Source organism: Pundamilia nyererei, unplaced genomic scaffold (genome assembly GCF_000239375.1).
Source record: "Pundamilia nyererei isolate P.nyererei 1_Seehausen unplaced genomic scaffold, PunNye1.0 scaffold00001, whole genome shotgun sequence".
Classification (NCBI taxonomy): domain Eukaryota; kingdom Metazoa; phylum Chordata; class Actinopteri; order Cichliformes; family Cichlidae; genus Pundamilia; species Pundamilia nyererei.
Window position 1 is genome coordinate 7,573,272 of NW_005187402.1, and position 18,326 is coordinate 7,591,597.

Here is an 18,326-nt window from a genome sequence, read left to right on the forward strand (position 1 = left end):
TGCCCTCTGTATCTAACTGTCAGTGGCTCGCTGACTTCGAGACCGTTTCATGTCTAGGAGGCATATTCTCTGATGTCACTGGAGGTTGGGAGAGGGGTCTGTCTGCCTGTCAAATATTCAAGGGACATCTAACAGACTGTCTGTGCACTACTTATAGAGGTTAAAGATGAGTCTATCTTAAGCAGCCCCAACCACACTCTTGTCTGTTTTGATTTAAGACTAGGGCCTTGCATGTGGGGATTTTTAGAAAGACAGCAAGAGGGTGGGGTTTGTACATGTGAGTGGACATGCCCTGAAGAGAAGATGTCTCGTGGCCATCTCAGCGCAGCTGTTAGGAGGATTTCATATTTCTTTGGATTCAGAATTGAACGTGCCCACAGAAAAACCCTTGAATGACAGTTTAGCCTGCAATTGAATCAGTCTAGATCAATGCTTTTGATACGCCTTTAATCTTATTATAACAAACAGTAATTAAGACTAAGATTAAAGAGTGTGCTGTGTAGATGCTGCTTGAAATAACATAAATGCAGAGATAACACTAATCCATTTTTTTTCCTTTGCCTTCTCTAGAAAGTGGTGGGTGAAGGTTCAATCTCATCAGTCTCTCCAGCTGGCACTTAAAGGCAGAATAAAGCTAACAGATACATTATGAGCAAAGCTGCTTAATAAGTCCCGTTAACAGTCACACACGCCAAATTACACCTGCCCACAAATCTACCAGGTAGTGTTCAGCCCAAACCATAAGCCCAATGTTCACCGCTGGGTCTGAAACAAAAAGGGTAAGAAGAGTGGAGCTAGGGCAGATGGAAATTAGTCTTAAAATATAGTTCTTTGGCTTGCAATTCAATTAAGGAAAGCCAATTAAACCCTCCATCTTAAATCATTCACTTATTAAAATTCAAAAGCAGGATAATGTTCCTCTTTTCATTTGTTATTGCTTTTTTTTGTTTGTGGTTGAGCAGGATTATTAATAAGAGTTAAGGACCACTGTCAAAACAAAATGTGCTCTCAAGGCTAGTGTTTTCAATTAAAAAAAATGTGTTGAAAATAATAGAAGACAGCAACCAGCACTTTGTATCTTAGTGTGATAAATACATAATTTGGTACTGTTAAACATGACAAGTGGTTTAAAGAAATTTGCTCCCTACTGAGAAATCAAATTTGGCAGTTTCAGGTACTTTAGCTACAGGGGGTAATATGTTGAAAGACAAAAAAAAACAAAAAACAAAAAAAAAACAAATTTCCCCCAGAATCTTATTTCCTACAGGCTGTGTGGGTTTCCCCCCTTCCCTTTTCTTTATTTTAGAGGAAATATGGATTGAGTCCATTTGTGATTGAATGCCCAAACTGTTCTTAGTGATCCTATGATGAAACGTTTTACCCTGATGGAAATGTTTTCTTCATCCATGGGACACAAGTAAAAGGCATTATGCCACAGACAACTAAACCCATTGTTACCCGAAATTGCAAGTCTGGTCAATTAGGTTGGCCGCTGCCTGAGACAAGTTAATCATAGGTTCCCAAGACTGCATGTGTACAGGTTCTCACAATTATAGATAAAAAGCTAATCTGGATATTACTACTCATGTGGCAACAATAGAGCAACTCCAAGCATATGACTTCTGTTCAAAAGCTGTTAAAAACCACATCAAAAATCCTCCATCAGAACTCTCACTGTCACAATTTGAAAGAGAAAAATAGATGACAATATGAAGCCTTACTTTGCATTAGAAATAATAAATTCGATTTTTAAAAAAAAGAAAAAAAAACATGCAAACAAAAACAAAACTGTGCAACTTACTCTGATCATGAGGACAGCCTTACGGATGTCACGAATGCCATCATACACCAGGCGCGATGCATCAATGAATTCGTTCTCATCCACAGGCTGTGAGGGGTTTGCACTCAAGGCTTCCACTGCAGACTCCACTTGCTCTGTAAACCGTGGCATGACTACAGGAAGCAAAAAATGAAGTTGATCAGTTCCTTTATCAATCTGATGTGGCTTTTCCTGACAGCTGTATGTTGAAATAATTGTGTCGGCAGTGTAAACCGTACACAACTCACTAACATGTAAGCCTCATTTCTACCGTTTCTGTACTGTCAGAAACAAATAATAAAGCAGCTGTATTGATGCTGAAAACCTCTGTAGGTCTTTTTTTTCCTACAGTAAAAACTGATCAGATAGCGTTCCATAAGCAGAACTGACAATGTTGTTAGATACACTTCTGTAAATATTTATCCTTATATCAGAGCAATTTACCTTGGGCCTATTTTTCATTTTACATCCATCACATTTCTCTCAGTGTAACTTGGGTTATAAAGCTACTTGACACATACTGTTAGTCTAGTAAGGAAATTACATTAATCGACTTATCAGTATCAATCGCCCCAGTGATAATATTGAACAATAGTTCTGGTCTGATGTTGAATTAAAATTAAATGCAAACGAAGATAGTGGTGTCAGAATTCATAATTACAAAGTGTTATATTAAACCTAATGAAATTTGCACTGGTGTCTACTCAATGCCTTAAATGAATGCACAGAATGCTCTGGAGGACTCACCAGGACATATGCATAGACACCACTTAAAGCACTGCATTAAGAGAGTTGCATTTTGCTGCAACTTCATGAGAACATCATGGGTGTCAAGATGCAAATGTTGAGGGAGGGAGCAGCAGGATTAAAAAGCAGATTTGGTTTTGTGTTTACAACCTCCAGGCTTTTTCAGTCAGTGATTACTCTCCTTAAACTATCACAATTGACTCTTTCAAGTAAGTTCCCATAAAAAAAAAAAGTGTTAATAAATAACTGTATTGTTAGTGAATCCATAGATAATGAACTTTAAACATTCTTACTAACTGGAGGAAAACATTGTATAAATGCACCTCAACATTCAGACAAACTGAAAATGGAGGCTAATAAAGATTTTTTTTGCCCTGGTGAATATTGTTTCCCCCTATTGCATTGCAAAATATTTTTTGGAATTTGTCCTTTGAAGGACAAAAAACCTTCACACATTAAACTGCAATATAATAGCACAGGTGGAAGGAACTGTAATATGACTCAGTCTTTGAACCTATGACAGATTGATTACGTCATAATTTGGATTAAAACTGAATACTACTGAAGGGTTAACAGTGACCGTCATGTCATACTGACTAGTAATGCAAGCTGTGTGAGAGACCATATCACACAATGCACCATAATGAATTGTGGAAGAGCTCAAAATGTCTCAGGCTCATTCAACAGAAAATTGCATTTCACAAGCCAATTCTAGATTCATACAAGTTGCCTTTTAAAATGCCACCAGCACTCAAATGCTCAAAAACATCCAAAGCAAAGACAAATCAAATAAAGGGCAGACTTCTGAGAAACAACTTTGCAGGCAGATACTAGTGTGGTTTTAGCACCAGGCAATGTACCAAAGATAAAGTGGATGGAGCAGGGTCTCTCCACCTTTTTAAAAATAAAAAGTAAAGATTTTAGAGGCTTTTTGATAAAATTAAATTAAAGGAAATTCTTTATACATGTGTATGACTACTAATTTGTACACAAATACTCCAACAGTACAGTGCACCACATTATAGACAACCTGTCTAAACATACATACCTCTGGTTCTGTTTGTAAAAAGTGCTGCGTTTGTATTGTACTAGTACTACCACCACCTATAATAAATATATAAGCATAACCAAAATAAGCTCATTCTTGAAAGCAACTAAAGCTATTCTCAAAATAAAAATAAAATCTTAGGAAAGAACAAACAAACAAACTTGTGATCTACAGATTCTCCTAGTCTGCAAGAGCTTAACTGGGGGACCCTATTATCTTAAAGCCCTTTAGTAGTTAATCCTTTTATACTCTTGTCAACCGTTTTTACACAAAAACAAGACAGACATCAAAGAAAGACTATCACGCTCATGCCATTATGGCCCCTAGTGTGTCAGTCCATGTAAGTAGATCATAAATACCGTATTTTTCAGACCATAAGGTGCACAGGATTATAAGGCCCACTGTCAACAAATGGGTCTGTTTTCATACATAAGGCGCACTGGATTATAAGGCGCATTAATCGAAACAAAACAGTCAGATAAGTCAAACTTTACTCAACTCATTCCTCTTGCTTCCTCCACTTCCTTACAATTGATTCATTAATGTTGAATTCGCTGGTAGCTGCTCTATAAACACTGGAACAACAGTATGTTGTTCCAGTGTTTTTCTAACTTTTGCTATGTAACTTTGCACTGTCCACTTTCTGCTGTAACAAAACAAATTCCCCACGTGTGGGACTAATAGAGGTTATCTTATATTAATGACTAACCTCATATTGTGGCTGGATTATCTCAGTTGTTCTCCCCTACTGAAGTTTGGTCCGTTTACAGTAATTTTCCATGCAATTGCATTTGTCAAAAAAACCACATTGGGAACTTTTATCAAGTGGGAAAAAGTTAGTGTTCATTCTCCAGGTTCACTGTGTTATGCTTTGGTATGCTAACATAGCTGTGTCGCTAGCAATCACTAGCACAGCATTATATACCATCTAGCCCAACTTCAGTAACCCTACAAACATCACTATTGTGTAGTTTTCTGTCTTGATTCATGTTGGAAGTGATAGCAGAGCTGTACGTTTCCTTTTTCCCCCAAAAATCTCTCAGTCAGAACATGATATATCGTGTTTAGTTAACTAGCAAAACTAGCGAGCTAACTTTCTGCTAACTTCTAACTCCATTAAATTTAATATATTCTGTTTTCATGGATGCCTGGATGTTAAACTTAATTGTTACACCTGGTAAAGCAGCAACACTGATCATTTTATTAAAAATGAAAGAATTTACAGTGTTCGTTTGACTTTGGGACCTGACGCGGACTGAGTTTTGGACCCAGATTACTATGAGCCGCGAGGCTCCTGAATACGGCAGCCATAACGCTCAGACAATCCATCAAGCGGTGCGGCTTCGTAGCTCAGCAAAGTCCTACTAAAACATTGACAGATTTTTGAGCGGCGTGTACCACATAAAACCGGCTCGAAGTCAGTAAACAGCCAGAATTCATAGATAAGCTGCACCAGATAAGGCGCACTGCCGAGTTGAGAACATTAAAGGATTTTAAGTGCACCTTATAGTGCGGAAAATACGGTATAAGTGTTAACCACACAATGTATATAAAATATGGACACAGCAACCATGACGCCATCCATGCCCATGGACCCACTGCCTTCTCGTTTTACTTGGAGTAACCTACATTAGCAAGTTACATTAGACACGGTGTCTACCCTCTCAGTATTTGTCTAAATTTATTTAGTAGTAAAATTATTTGTTTCTGTGGTACCTGTATCAGTAAGGAGCTTTGTTGCCTCCAAAACCTTCTCTGTGTAGACTCCAGGTTCATAATTGTCCATCTCTGAAGTAACCACATGGACAACTCTGGCAGCACGGCCTCGAATAGCCCCGGCGGTACGGTCCAAACCATCAACATCTTTCTCTTGCAAAGCAATGACACACTTATTCACATCCTCCAGGATGTGGTTCTCTGGGGACATAAAGCAGTGTGAAATTATTAGTGTACAGCCCGGACGGACGGACAGACAGACCTCTCCACACACACCCACACTTTTTTTTATTTTAATCAAAAAGACTACAGTATAATATGACACATAATGTGACAGTCTAAAAAAAAAATTATTAGGAAGTTCTCATTCCTGAGTTAGTCCTGAAATTAAAAGCCACTGAAAAACTCAAGTACATAATATGAGTTTGTTGGAAGGTATGGGTTTGAAAACCAATTCTTAGAATACTTATTAATGAGCCGCCTATAAAATGCAAATGTCCACTGTGTAAATTACAGTCTGTCCTTGGCTGGAGGTCAGAGAAGCCACTCTGCTTAATGCTTAATGAGGACTCTAAACCATTTGTGTGCTTCAACATACATGACAGGATGTCAAATATAGATGTAGTTCTGTTCATGCTTCTGGGTTTTTCCTCTATAGCGCATAATGATACCTTGGAGAGTGAACCGATGCTTGTTGTTGGACAAAGGGAGAATTAAGATGGCTTATGCATCTTACATACATACGTTATATTTTAAATCAAATAACAGTGGTTAGTACTGCACTACAATCTCAATCACTCTGTTGTGTGGATAATGGTGACAAATATGGTCTTCTACGTTTAAACATTTTGCTAAGGCCACGTCAGATATATATCTGAGAAGTGTACAGCGTGACTGCAACTCACGAGGAAACACTACTACCACAGACCTTATAAAAAGGTTTTTCCTCCGTTATGCACTGCGTTTAGTCTATAAGCATCACGAATAATAAAATCCAGACCATTACAACTATTTGGAAAAACTTATTTTGTTTTCTCATGGCTATGACATGCAAATGAACAAGACTTACCAGACACACAAAGGAAGTCATCAATGGAGGTTATGTCATCGACAGCATCAGTGAGGACACGAACCTGCTTCTCCCACTGCTCCTTGAACAAATCCATATTGTCCTGGGCCACCTTACTGTTGGGCTTTGCAGCGAGGGCTAACGCTGCATTAATCACCTGTAATCACCCAATTACAACCATTAAAGCTCAATTACAACATAGCCTTGAGCCACAACATTAGCATAGGTTGATTGCACGAAGACCCCATTCCCTAACTCAATGTTAGGATTGAATTAGGAAGAAAATTAATTTCTAGAGGTGATTACAGGGAGTGTTTTTAGATACTGACTAGGGCAAAAATAATGGATTGTTTGTTTTGGACTAAGAAACATCTGTGGATATCATGGCTCAGGATGAATGGGACTCATTAGATGAGCTTAAAAAGAGCGTTAGCAGCAGGTGTGTGGAAAAAATGGACTCAATGGTCAAAAGATTGACAAGCAAAACAAACTTGTTATTCACACACACACACACACACACACACACACACACACACACACACACACACACGAGGTTAGAGACGTAAACAGATTTCAACTGTTGTTTGCTGAAGACAGTATGTGCTTGCAATTAAATTTATTGACTTTTGGATGTGCTCCAAGACCTGAGCTGGGTGACAGCTGGGGGCAAACATACCTGGGGGCAAAGACTTTCCAGTTGAGATGCAGCCATACGGACCAGCTTTACCCCTTCCTCATTGTTGGAAATGGAGCATGCCAGATTTGCCACCTACAATGAACAAAAAACAAAATTGTTAACCAAAGGCAAGAAATCTCACAAAAAAAAAAAAACAACAAAAAAACAAAAGAAAGAAAAACCTTCCAGTGTTGTGTCCATTGATTCTTGATAATTATTTAAGGTGTGTGAAGTCGCTAAAACTACTCATATGCAAACTAGTATAAATGTTTGTTTTCAGTACAAAGCTTTGTATCACGCTTGGCTGAGGTGTGGAGCTATAAATTATTCAAATAAAAAGGAAGAAAACCACAGTCAAAACTAAATTGTTCATATTCAGTGGTGGTCTTTTTTTGTTTATAACCCTCAATCAATATAACATTTGTTAAGACAATTTCAGTTTGTTTTAATATACTTTCAGCACATTTTCACAGCAAGTAACAAAACCGATAGCTGCGATAAATATTGATATTTGTGATAAGAAAATAATCACAATATGAAAATTTAAACACTTAATTGCTAGTGTCTGTCTTTCCATTGCTTGAAATGGTCCCTCTAACTCACAGGAACCAATAAGTGCAGTGTTGGCTCAAGCAGAGTGGGTGTTAGCAACCCAAATCATTTATCCATTTTGTTACCATTCCTCTCGCCACAAATCTCAGATGCTGCAAGCCTGTTCTGAATAAAGGCAGCACTTTGAACGGGGCACTGCACTAATTTTGAGAAAAAACAGAAACAAACGCCATACATACTGTAGATACATAATTAAACTTGGATAAGTTCATTATGGTAGCCTGGTTTAGGGATTCTTCCGTCAGAAATTGAGCAGCTCTGCAATACAACTAATCCCTGTGGAATACAAACCCACTGCTGTGGATTAATTTATAAAGCTGCTAAAAAGGATACAATATGATGACACAGAGGGAGAAACCAAAAAAGTAGGAAGAAAAACAAAAGCCCAGCTGTTGGGAAAGTTCTGTATTCAATTCCCAGAATAAAAGTAAATTTCACCAAATGGAAATCTAAGTTGTAGCTGGTTAACTCAAGGATATCGTTATTCTCAGTGACTGAATCACAAGACTGCCAGATTGCCATTACGCTCCTGGAGAGGCAAATATTAATGACACTTTCAAAAAGTGAGCAGTAGAGTGAGAACGGGAGTGCTAAACTAAGCAAATCTTGCCTGCAGCTGCTAACATCAGTAATTTTTTTCTGTCTTGACTAAAATAAAGCTCTCCTACAATTATCTCTAAATAGTCTTTCATACTCAAGTTTTACATTAGACATCTACTTATAGCGACATAAATTTTGGTCAAAGGCTTTGAAGATTCCCATTTTGGTTGGCATATACTGGCAGCAATGCTGTAACAGAATGCCTGGGATGTGAGGAACTGCGCCAAAATGGGATTATTCAACAGATAGAAAATGTGCTGAAACATAATCAATTACAAAGGACTAAACCAACTCATGACAGCAAAAGCACTAGGAGTCCAACAGCTTTGCTCTTATTTTTGTATTCCCACACATAAATCTGTTAAAGTTTGGTCACTAATTTACTACTTTACTGACGTCTGGGTCAAAAAGCACAACAAAACTGTCAGCCAAGGTGACACACTGAATTTTAAAACGTACATTAATAATATGCCTGATTGGAGCAAAAACACGAGGTTGGAAAAGGAATGAACAAAGCTCAGCTTAGGCATTCAATTTATCTTTTTCCTTTAATCAACTTCTATTCAAAAACAGGTTTCTGTGATGATATTCTCCTTCCTCTGGTACCATTAACAGACAGGGAAATAATACTTATTAGAAAAAACAAAAAACATCTTATTTGATGGGCTGGTGCATCACTGGCTGCCAAAGTATTGCAGTGAGGAGCCCCTTTCAAACCTTAAAATGTCTGAGTAATTTGCTGATGAGAAGCACTTTCTTCACTGTGTAGCTAAAGCACTGAAACATTGATATAAACATATTCTACATCGCTATTCAAACATACTGGAACCTGAGGGAGAACATTTAGTAATCCATGAGGACGAATGAAGAGTGGTTACATGAAGAAAAACTGGAAAGACCTGTGTTTTTACTTGCACGATCTTTCACAAAAGCTTTTGATGACGCCCCCTGTGAACCACTGGGAAAGGAGATGTTTCTGCATAGAGAGATGCCATTCTACTTGCAACACTGTACCATACCATTTAAAGTATCAGGGGAGCCCGACTTTACAGTCTATGCAAACAATTACAAAAGTGCACCCGTTTTCTTACCTTCCTGTCCTACAGAGCTATTCCTTAATACACAACCCCTTGTTAAAGAAGTACTCTGTCATCAACAATACCTACAAACCCAACTCCAAGAAAGCTGAGACATTGTGTAAAATGTAAAAGTGAAGAAGAAAAAAAAAGCAATGATTTACAAATCTCAAACCCATATTTCTCACAGTGAACATACCAAACATATGTTAAAGCTGAGACACTGGGGTTGCATTTATTTGAAATAACTATGGCCCTGTAACAGTTATCCCAATCAAGCAGTTGCACTAAGGACAGATAATCCAACAAACTTATGCTAATATCATGGATAATATATTTAGCATAAAATATCTTAATCACTGCAGTGGTTTAGTATCAGTGCTATTGAGCCAAGTATACAACTGCAGTGTGACCGTCCATACATCAAGCTTAAAAAAAAAAGTTATTGATGTTCAGGTCTAATGGATAAGGTATTCAGACACCAAATCTTTTTAAAATAAAAGGGTGTACAACTGGTCATTCACATGTCAATGACATAATACCACTGACAGGTAAGATTAAATACACTGATTAACTCCATGCACTCATGGAAAAGCTGATTACCAAGAGTTGTTTTACTGACATGAGGGAACACAATATTTAGTGACCGGTTTTAGAGTTATGGATAATGGGTGCAAGTTTGTTGTTGTTGGGTTTTTTTTTAACATTAAAAAAAGCAAGCTTTAGGGCAATGCTTAATTTTTTTTCTTAAACAAAAGAAATCCTTAGGTGGGGTTTACCAGTAAATTCACTTTCCACTGCTGATTATACCATCAGTAATGCACATCTCTGCATCTCAACCTGCTATGTAGCACATCTTTATGACTTATAGTGGCTTCACACTCCAAAGCTTATATTTCAGAACTGAGTGTGCACTCAAAAACAAACAACTTATCTAAATGAGGTAAATAAGTAACCCTCTGCATAATGTGACAACCATCCCTTTGCCTGGATGAGAGCACAGCTTGGTGCATGCCAAATTGAATGCAGTTTTTGTATCCCCCTCATTCTCTAAATATGGGTCAGTCATAATGTAGCTTTCATAAAAATGTGTGTAATGTAATAGGCCATTTGCCTTACGGCAGACTACAATTGGGCAACCTGCGATGTCATACAAAACACAGCCAGAGACTGGTTGCTCTTTGCTATTCCTGCTACTGAACAGAGGACATCCTACATTTAAAGCATTTTTGTTCCATATGTTATAAAGAAACAAACATGTTTCAACTTCTCTCTCTAGTCTTTCCAGCTCTATTGATTTGCATATATATTGTTTGGCAAAGGCTCTAATCTAGAGCGGCCCACAGCACAGTTCAATACCTACTTCCTACCATGCATTTGAAGGTAAATGTCAACCATTTTTATTTAAAGGTGAAAGCCAAGAGGTCTACTGTGAACTGCTTACTGTTCAGCCGATTGTATTGATGTTGGCTTACAGGAATAATTTTCCTGAGAAGTGAGATAATACTTGACTGTGTGCTTTTGCCAATCATATTAACCAGGGATGGGATACATAAAAAAAATAATTAAAAAGGTTAATGTAAAAATGACAAAATGCAATGTTGGCAGCTTCTACAAAGGCAGAAATCTTTAGCCAAAATGAAGAGTAACGTATGCAACTTCTGTCGAGGCTGTTGCAAAACATGATTTATAAATCCCAGGTCCTAGTTAGAGCTGGGCTCTCTCTAGGTTTGAAGGCATACATCAACTTAGGTTGTGAACGCTTGTGTTGCAGCAGTTGATGTTTGTCATTTTTTGGAAGGAACACACTAAAGAAAGTATGTGGAGGATAAAGATTACACTGAATATCTCCTAATGTAGATTTTGAAATGGGAATTTATGGCAACTGGCTCCCTTTTAGAAAATGCGTAATGAGCAAGAAAGTTACTTTGCCCAGTGCTTAAAACTCTACCATAATGATGCCCATCAACTCAGTGCCAAGATGCTGTTCAGTGGCTTTACTACACTACTAGCATTCCTAATTTATGTATGACAAAAACATATTTTGCTGATAAATATTTTAGTACAACTAGACTGATGTAGGAGCTCAGTTCAACTGCAGATATGGAGACTTTGGAAGTAAAATATTTTAGTTAAAGTCATGATAGCAACAATTACCACAACGAACCCCAGCTTTAAAATAGTATTTGGAGTTTACATTCTTTAAACATAATTTGTACAGTTTTTCTTTTGTGCTGCTGATAAGCGGTTTTTACAGATGCACCTTCTATTCTTAGATTGATATCATACAACATGTATATTCAAATGAAAACTGTAAGCAAAAATTACTAAAAGAAATTTCTCCATAAAGTTCATAACAAATTTAAGCCAAAACTACTTTGGTTTAAATGTAATTTTTTTTTTTTTTTTTTTAATTACACACTCCCCCCTTGTGTTTCTAAGTGTTACAAGCACAAATAGTAACCATGCATTAGCAAGGTCTAGTGCTCTAATGCCACATATGACACTCAGGCCTTCGGGTGCTACTTAAGGGGTTACTCCCCAGTGTTGTTGCCCACTCCCCCTTTCCTTCTGATGCTTCAATGGTTTCCCTGGTGAATATGCATGTTGCTTGTCCTGGCTAGTCTAACATATCCAGCTATACTCATGGCAATATGCCCATAGACAGAAGTCACTTTCAAATGTCATATGATGCTCTACACAGGCATTAGAGGAACGGAAGGAAAGACCACTAATGAGCCTGGCTGAATGTTCTGTTAGTTTCTTGCCTATCGAGTCCATTACTTTGCTTTTCTCCTTGCATCTTGAATTCTTTTTTTTAACCATGTATTGCATTCTCGTCTGTTAGTGGAAGGTTATGGACTCAAAACTAGATTTTAAAGATTACTCACGTGACTACTATGACAGCCTGAAACAGTTTCATAATGATCTAAATATTTTTGTTTCTCATACTCCACCAGTGTGTGAGTGCAAGAGTGAATGAATAGTGGCATTGTAAAGCGCTTTGGGTGCATTGAAAAGCGCTATATAAATCCAATCCATTATTATTATTATATAATAAAGAAAGAGCAATTTTGATGTCTTTGGCCACATAGCAATATTTTATTATTTTTCATTTTATGGGGAAAAGGATCCAGGATCTGCAATAGAGCTCCTTAAATATTAAGTTTAATAATTATCATTTCTTTATTTAATGTTTGTGTGCGAGAGTGTGACCAACATCAGACTGAATTGACCAAAGACCTTTAAAGAAGCCTTTTTAAAAGGCACAATAATGCTATAATCTTATCACAAGTTTTATCTCAGAGAACAGAAACAATAAAAATTAAATATGCAATACTAATGGGATAGAGTTGAAGCATTTGAGTGTTATGATCTGGGGGTGGGTCAGGTTCTGACTGCAAATGCACTGGAGAGAGAGGAAGGGGAAGGGAAAACAAAAAAACAAAACAAAAACAAAACACACAAACAAACAAAAAGAAAAACATACAATACCTCAATCAGTTTGTTGGCATGCTCACGGAACACCTGAGCATATTCCTTAACTTCTTTCTCATTGCCATTCTTAGCAGCTTCAATGAGGACCAGGAGGGGAACATTAGTCTCCAGGAAAGAGTCGGAGACATGGTCCATCACAGCTTTGCGCAGCTGTGAAATAAGATGATTTTTTGAAAAAGCGTTAGAATGCCCTTGGTGCATATCCTTTACATACAGACTGATGTCTACCACAGCTTTTTTGAACTACAGATTACATCCTGACATTATGAGAGACAAGAGTCTCCTGAGGTTTGCTGGTAAACTTCAAAAGGCTGAAGTAAAGAAAAAAATATTTGATTTGTTTTTTTCCAATAAAAGTTCACTGAGCGCAAACACTACAGTTTAAAGTTGAAGACCTAGTGGAAAGAGGGAAAAGGAAGTTCACAAAAAAAAAAAAGTACCTGTCTGCGAAGGTCTCTAGTCTTCTTTGTCATTCTATCAATGGCAGTGTTCAGAGCATCGCTTCTGTCCTTTCTTCCCGCCTGAAACATGGAAAAAAGTAGTAATTAGTGAGTAGAATAACGGTGACCAGCTCATGTGTCAAAAATCCTGAAAAGTCTTGGGATCAGATCAAATTAAATCAATATCAAACCTAAAATATTAAACAGTCTTGAGTAAATAAAAGGCAAAATGACAAAAATATTCATATCTGTAAATCATCCCTTGCATCTTTTCATTTTTAAACCAACAGGGTAGTTATACAATTTATACTTTAACGTCACCCAAACTCTTCTAGAGCAGACTTGGGTCACCCTGTAGGTGTTACTCTGAAATGAAATGTAATTTTCAACAAGCTTGAGCTATTCTGCTTCGTGGAGCTAATGTTTGGAGATACCAAGTCCAGTTCATTTCTGAAGCCTCCAGTTATTGTTCATTTTGTTCTCCAATAAACAATGACATCCTCCACCGACTCACAGCAAGTAATGCACCGACAGAATACCAGCTAACAATTTAAATTAATAATGTATACACACTGAAAGTAAACAGGGCAACAGCCACCACATTGGCTTTAATTAAAAAAAAAAAAAAAGATTCTTTGCATTATATCAGTGTCATATTTAATGTGCAATGCATCCTCTTACGCGTTTCTGTTGGTTGCAAACTGCTTTTAAAATCCAAAATTTTATTGAAGGGGGGGGGAAAGCTACCCAAATCCTTTCAAAGCCTCTCTACCACCACAGCGCTCTCCATGGATATGCTATAAAGACTTGCGCACAACATTAAAAGTAGTCTGGTAACAGCCAACGTTTCTAAATCCAATGGGCTGTCAAACTTGAAACTGTTGTAAATCATTTTATATTTGTCACACTTGTGATTCTAATTTGATTCAGGGTTAATAATATTACAAGTGCTCATTTTGTTTCATTATTCCCCCTCACTAATTTTTATTACAATGCTGCCCAAGTCCTTTGGTCATTTTGTATTAGAATAAGCCATTTATCTTCAAGCTTTAAAGGCCAACATTAGCTCCCAACTGTGGAAACTATTGAGAACAAAGTAAGGACTGGATTGGCTATCATAAGGTGACGTAAGTAGAGGTGACTTGTTGCTACACAAAAGCACTGACCAACTTTGGGAAAGTCATAAAGGCCCAAAATCATATCAGTCTTATACATTTAAACCTATGCATCCATTTCTGGTTTAAATAAGTTCTTAGTTGTATCCACACAAGCACTCAGGGGCTGCCTTGCAGTGAACACATTCGTAACTACTGAGTAGTTTTAGTAGAGAGATGTTTGATCACATTCTGCAAAGTACAAAAGAAAAACACTGAAAACTTTTAGAAACGCTTAAGATAAAGTGAGAAAGAGTGAAAATTCCCAGATAGTGGAGAGCCATAAAATTAGAGCAAAATTAGATGGACAGGAAAGGTCTGAGTAAAGGCAAAGGACCAGTTGGACTCTGGGCTCTTTTCCTTTATAATGCTTAAATCAACTGCAACGTAACACCATGGATGGCGGTAGCATTGACCTACCCCATCCCCCACTGCCTTATGCCCGTTTGGGGCTTGTGCACACAGTTAGGGGCCATGGAGCTCCACAGCACTAATCCCTGTGATTTTGTGCTGGCTGGATACAGTGCTGTGGTAGTGCTTTAGCCTGCTTTGCCCCAACACTTTCAATCCTATTTCATTCATGCCTAGCCTATATTTCATTTCCACGCCAAGGGGTTCTAAAGCACTTCTTCAGGTGCTCATTATGGAAGCAGTTTCTCTGTAGAATCTTTTATGATAGCCAGGTGAGTATATCCATCTCCTTTAGGACAGATTTAGGAACATCCCGTTCAACAAAAACCCACTAGTGTTTCAATGTAAGCAAGAGTCTCCTCTAAGAGTCAAATAATATGCAGTCAATATTATTGCTTTTCAAAGTTAATCTTAGTTGGATTAGTTATAAGTTATACATTTATTGAACTTTAAGTACAAATTAAGTATAATTTAATGTTTTCCCCCTTTTAAAATTTACGTTTGCAACACGCCAAATTGCCACTAAGCAGACGACACACAGACAGATGGAACATTCCTGTAAGGTCTTAGTATTTTTACATGTTTTCTCCCATTTTGAGGATGCAGGCTAAAATAGATGTGGAAAAATACAGCAACATGCAGGACAAATGACCTGCAAATTCACCGCCAGATAATGACGGGGCTTACTTTTTCTGTGTTCCAACTTAAATTGTGAAAAAACAGAAAATATGGAATTCACCATCACCAATCAAGTGATCAGTGTGCATTGTTACGTGCTTTCATTAAAAATCATTAAAAATGTTCAAAATCCAGATCAGATAAATTTAAGGAGACTGGGGCCGAAGAACCAACTTTGAGGAGGATACCATCTGTTCTTCATACCATTTCTGCTAAGTAGTCTGCCTGATTGCAATTTAATTTGATGCATATACCCCAAAATGCACCTCAACCAAACATTAAATAATGAAGAACTATAGGGACAAGGGATTAAGGAATTTCTCATCACCACGGTTCATTTCACACCTCGACTTTTCAGCTACCTCAGTTTTTCTACCAAAAGGGATGAACAGCAAAACAACAATAAACAAATAATTATTATTTATTTATTTATTTTTTAAAAAGGGGGATTAAAAAAAATTTATTTAAAAAAAACCCTCTGAAATGCAAACATTTTTCCAACAGAAAAAAATAAAAATAAAAATAATCACAAAATAGCTTAAGGTCAAGTAGATACATGTTAGCATTAGTAAATTTCAAATCCTTTTAATGCATCACATGAATAACCCAGTATTTTTCCTTGACCTTTACATTTTAAAAGCTAGCCTAACTTAACTTCAAAGGAGCTGGCAATTGATCACATGCCTGTCCTCAAAAGTTAAAGAACTGCAACCAGGATATGTAAATTTGACACCCTATGTTAGCACTGATGTAGTAAAACCTGTTTTGCTGCGTTCTCTCTTTTTATTTATTTATTTATTTATTTATTTTTAAGGTTTATGTCCTGTGTATACATTTATACATACAGTCTGCAGAACAGCAGCAATGCGAGACTGAGATTTACAGCTGTGGTTAATTTCAACAGCATGCTGCCGCAACACGTTCAAGATATCAATATTCTGAAGGTGACGAGCCAGTGGGAGGGAAGGGAGATGCAAGAGGGAGGTGGAGGAAGACTAAGGTGCACAAGCACTGTGTATGAGGCAGAGAGCAAGTGACTGAGCAGGAGAGTGAGAGGGTGTTTGTGTGTGTGTGTGGGAGAGAAAAAGAGAGAGAGAGAAACAGTAGTGATGATCGACGCCAGGCTGCCACCACTCTGTAGCAGTGAGTGGCTGCAACAAAAAAGCACAGAATAACATCCCTGACTCCCTGCTCTGCTTTTTTCTCTCTCTCCCTGCGTCTCAGCTAGCAGACGAGGGCTCCGCTCACAGCTCTGCAGAGGCTATGCTGAGACTGAGCCGGCGTCAGAAGCAAGATCTCTGGCTGCCATCAACAAGTTAGGGTTGGAGGACCACGGCAATGAAAGAGAAGCGCTTGATCTTCAATTAACGGTCTGAGCTGACACCATTGCGGAGGAAAGGAAACAAAAGGGTAAAAAAAAGAAAAAGAAGAAAAAGGGAGAGGGGGGGGTCTGATCACTGGAGTCGCTCTGGATGCAACTGATCAACTTAAAAAAAAATAATTTCTTCAAGGATTCGTGGGCTGGAAGAAAAAGACTCACTCTTCTATGAGCCTGGATTTTAAAGGACTAACAAAATTAAAGGACTAACAAAATAAAAGGAATAAACATCTAGTCGGGACATGGAATTTCATATTTTGTTTGAATTGGGTGGGTTCAGAATTGCTTTATTTCCCAAGAGGCTGATTCCTTTTGTGCTTAATCAAAAGGGCTTTTTCCCTTTGGATTTTTCTTCCATCTGGTTGCTCCAAGAGTCTGCGGAAAAGGACAGTTGAATGCAGCCTCCGATGTGCACAAAAGAATGGGTAAGTTAGCCCCTTTATATGACAGGTCTGGACATGAATAGGGAATACAAGTAAGAGTGAGGGAGGCTGAAGACTAAAAGCTCTTCTGCCTAGTCTATTTACTGCAATGGTCCTTCATGTTTCCTCTTTCAGACAGAAGAGTTGGGAAGACATACATTTTTAACATTTGAATCTTCTAGAAGATCTCATAAGTGATGAAAAAAAGATTTTTTTTAAAAAATTATTATTTTTTCCTGAACAGATAACAGATCTATGCTTTTTTCCTCCCCTAGGAAAAAAAAAGAAGCATAGAGCACTTAATAAAAAAAAAAAAGAACGACAATATTAAGAAAATTATGCTCGAATGAATAGCACAAAATGTGGACCAAAACAGGCTTAATATAAATGGTAAGGGAGAGGAGAAAAATGAAATGAAAAAAAAAAAAAAAAAAAAAGGGCACGTTACATTATCACTACAAGTGTGTAATGACCTTGTGTTAAACAGAAAAACATCAAACCTCTTTTATATTGAAAACAATTGAGCAAGATTGAACTTACATGCGGGACAGGCTGCCTACGCATGTCCCACTGAGTAACCTTTACAGTCATTAGCGACAATCAGTAAGTGTTGAAAGGATATTTATGTGTCCGTCGTGACTCCCCGAGTAGATGTACGGCCGCCCTTCATTTTTGTGAACAGTCACACACTGGATGGACTTGGTATGACCCTGTAGAAAGAATAAGCACACATTTGGATATATGGAAAGGTACACAAGACATTAACACTACAGTATTGCATCCCCACACAAATGAAAGACAGCACAGAGAACTGAAAACATTCATCTTTGTAATAGCCACAGTGCACATTTAGATGCTTCTGTGAGAAGTTTATGTAATGACTTGTTTTCCTGTCTTACCTACTAAACACCACAAGTGTATGATGGATACATCAGGAAGATGTGTCACAAGACACTTCTAGCCTCCTCACACAGACACCCTC

The 18,326-nt window shown here is 37.7% G+C and overlaps 2 protein-coding genes across 2 annotated transcripts in view; one reads left to right on the forward strand and one right to left on the reverse strand.

Annotated features, from left to right (window-relative positions):
* The window catches only part of ctnna1 (catenin (cadherin-associated protein), alpha 1), a 54,572-nt gene that overhangs the window by 23,129 nt on the left and 13,117 nt on the right, over window positions 1-18,326 (reverse strand). The window contains exons 2-7 of the mRNA XM_005719633.1: window positions 13,302-13,382; window positions 12,859-13,011; window positions 7,076-7,168; window positions 6,400-6,556; window positions 5,331-5,531; window positions 1,802-1,953 (exon numbers count right to left, since the gene is read on the reverse strand). Of these exons, the coding sequence (XP_005719690.1) occupies window positions 1,802-1,953; window positions 5,331-5,531; window positions 6,400-6,556; window positions 7,076-7,168; window positions 12,859-13,011; window positions 13,302-13,382 (837 nt within the window). The remainder of the gene's footprint in view (window positions 1-1,801; window positions 1,954-5,330; window positions 5,532-6,399; window positions 6,557-7,075; window positions 7,169-12,858; window positions 13,012-13,301; window positions 13,383-18,326) is intronic.
* Window positions 16,756-18,326, forward strand: part of lrrtm2 (leucine rich repeat transmembrane neuronal 2) — a 4,271-nt gene continuing 2,700 nt past the window's right edge. The window contains exon 1 of the mRNA XM_005719632.1: window positions 16,756-17,347. Within this exon, the coding sequence (XP_005719689.1) occupies window positions 17,344-17,347 (4 nt within the window). The 5' untranslated portion in view covers window positions 16,756-17,343. The remainder of the gene's footprint in view (window positions 17,348-18,326) is intronic.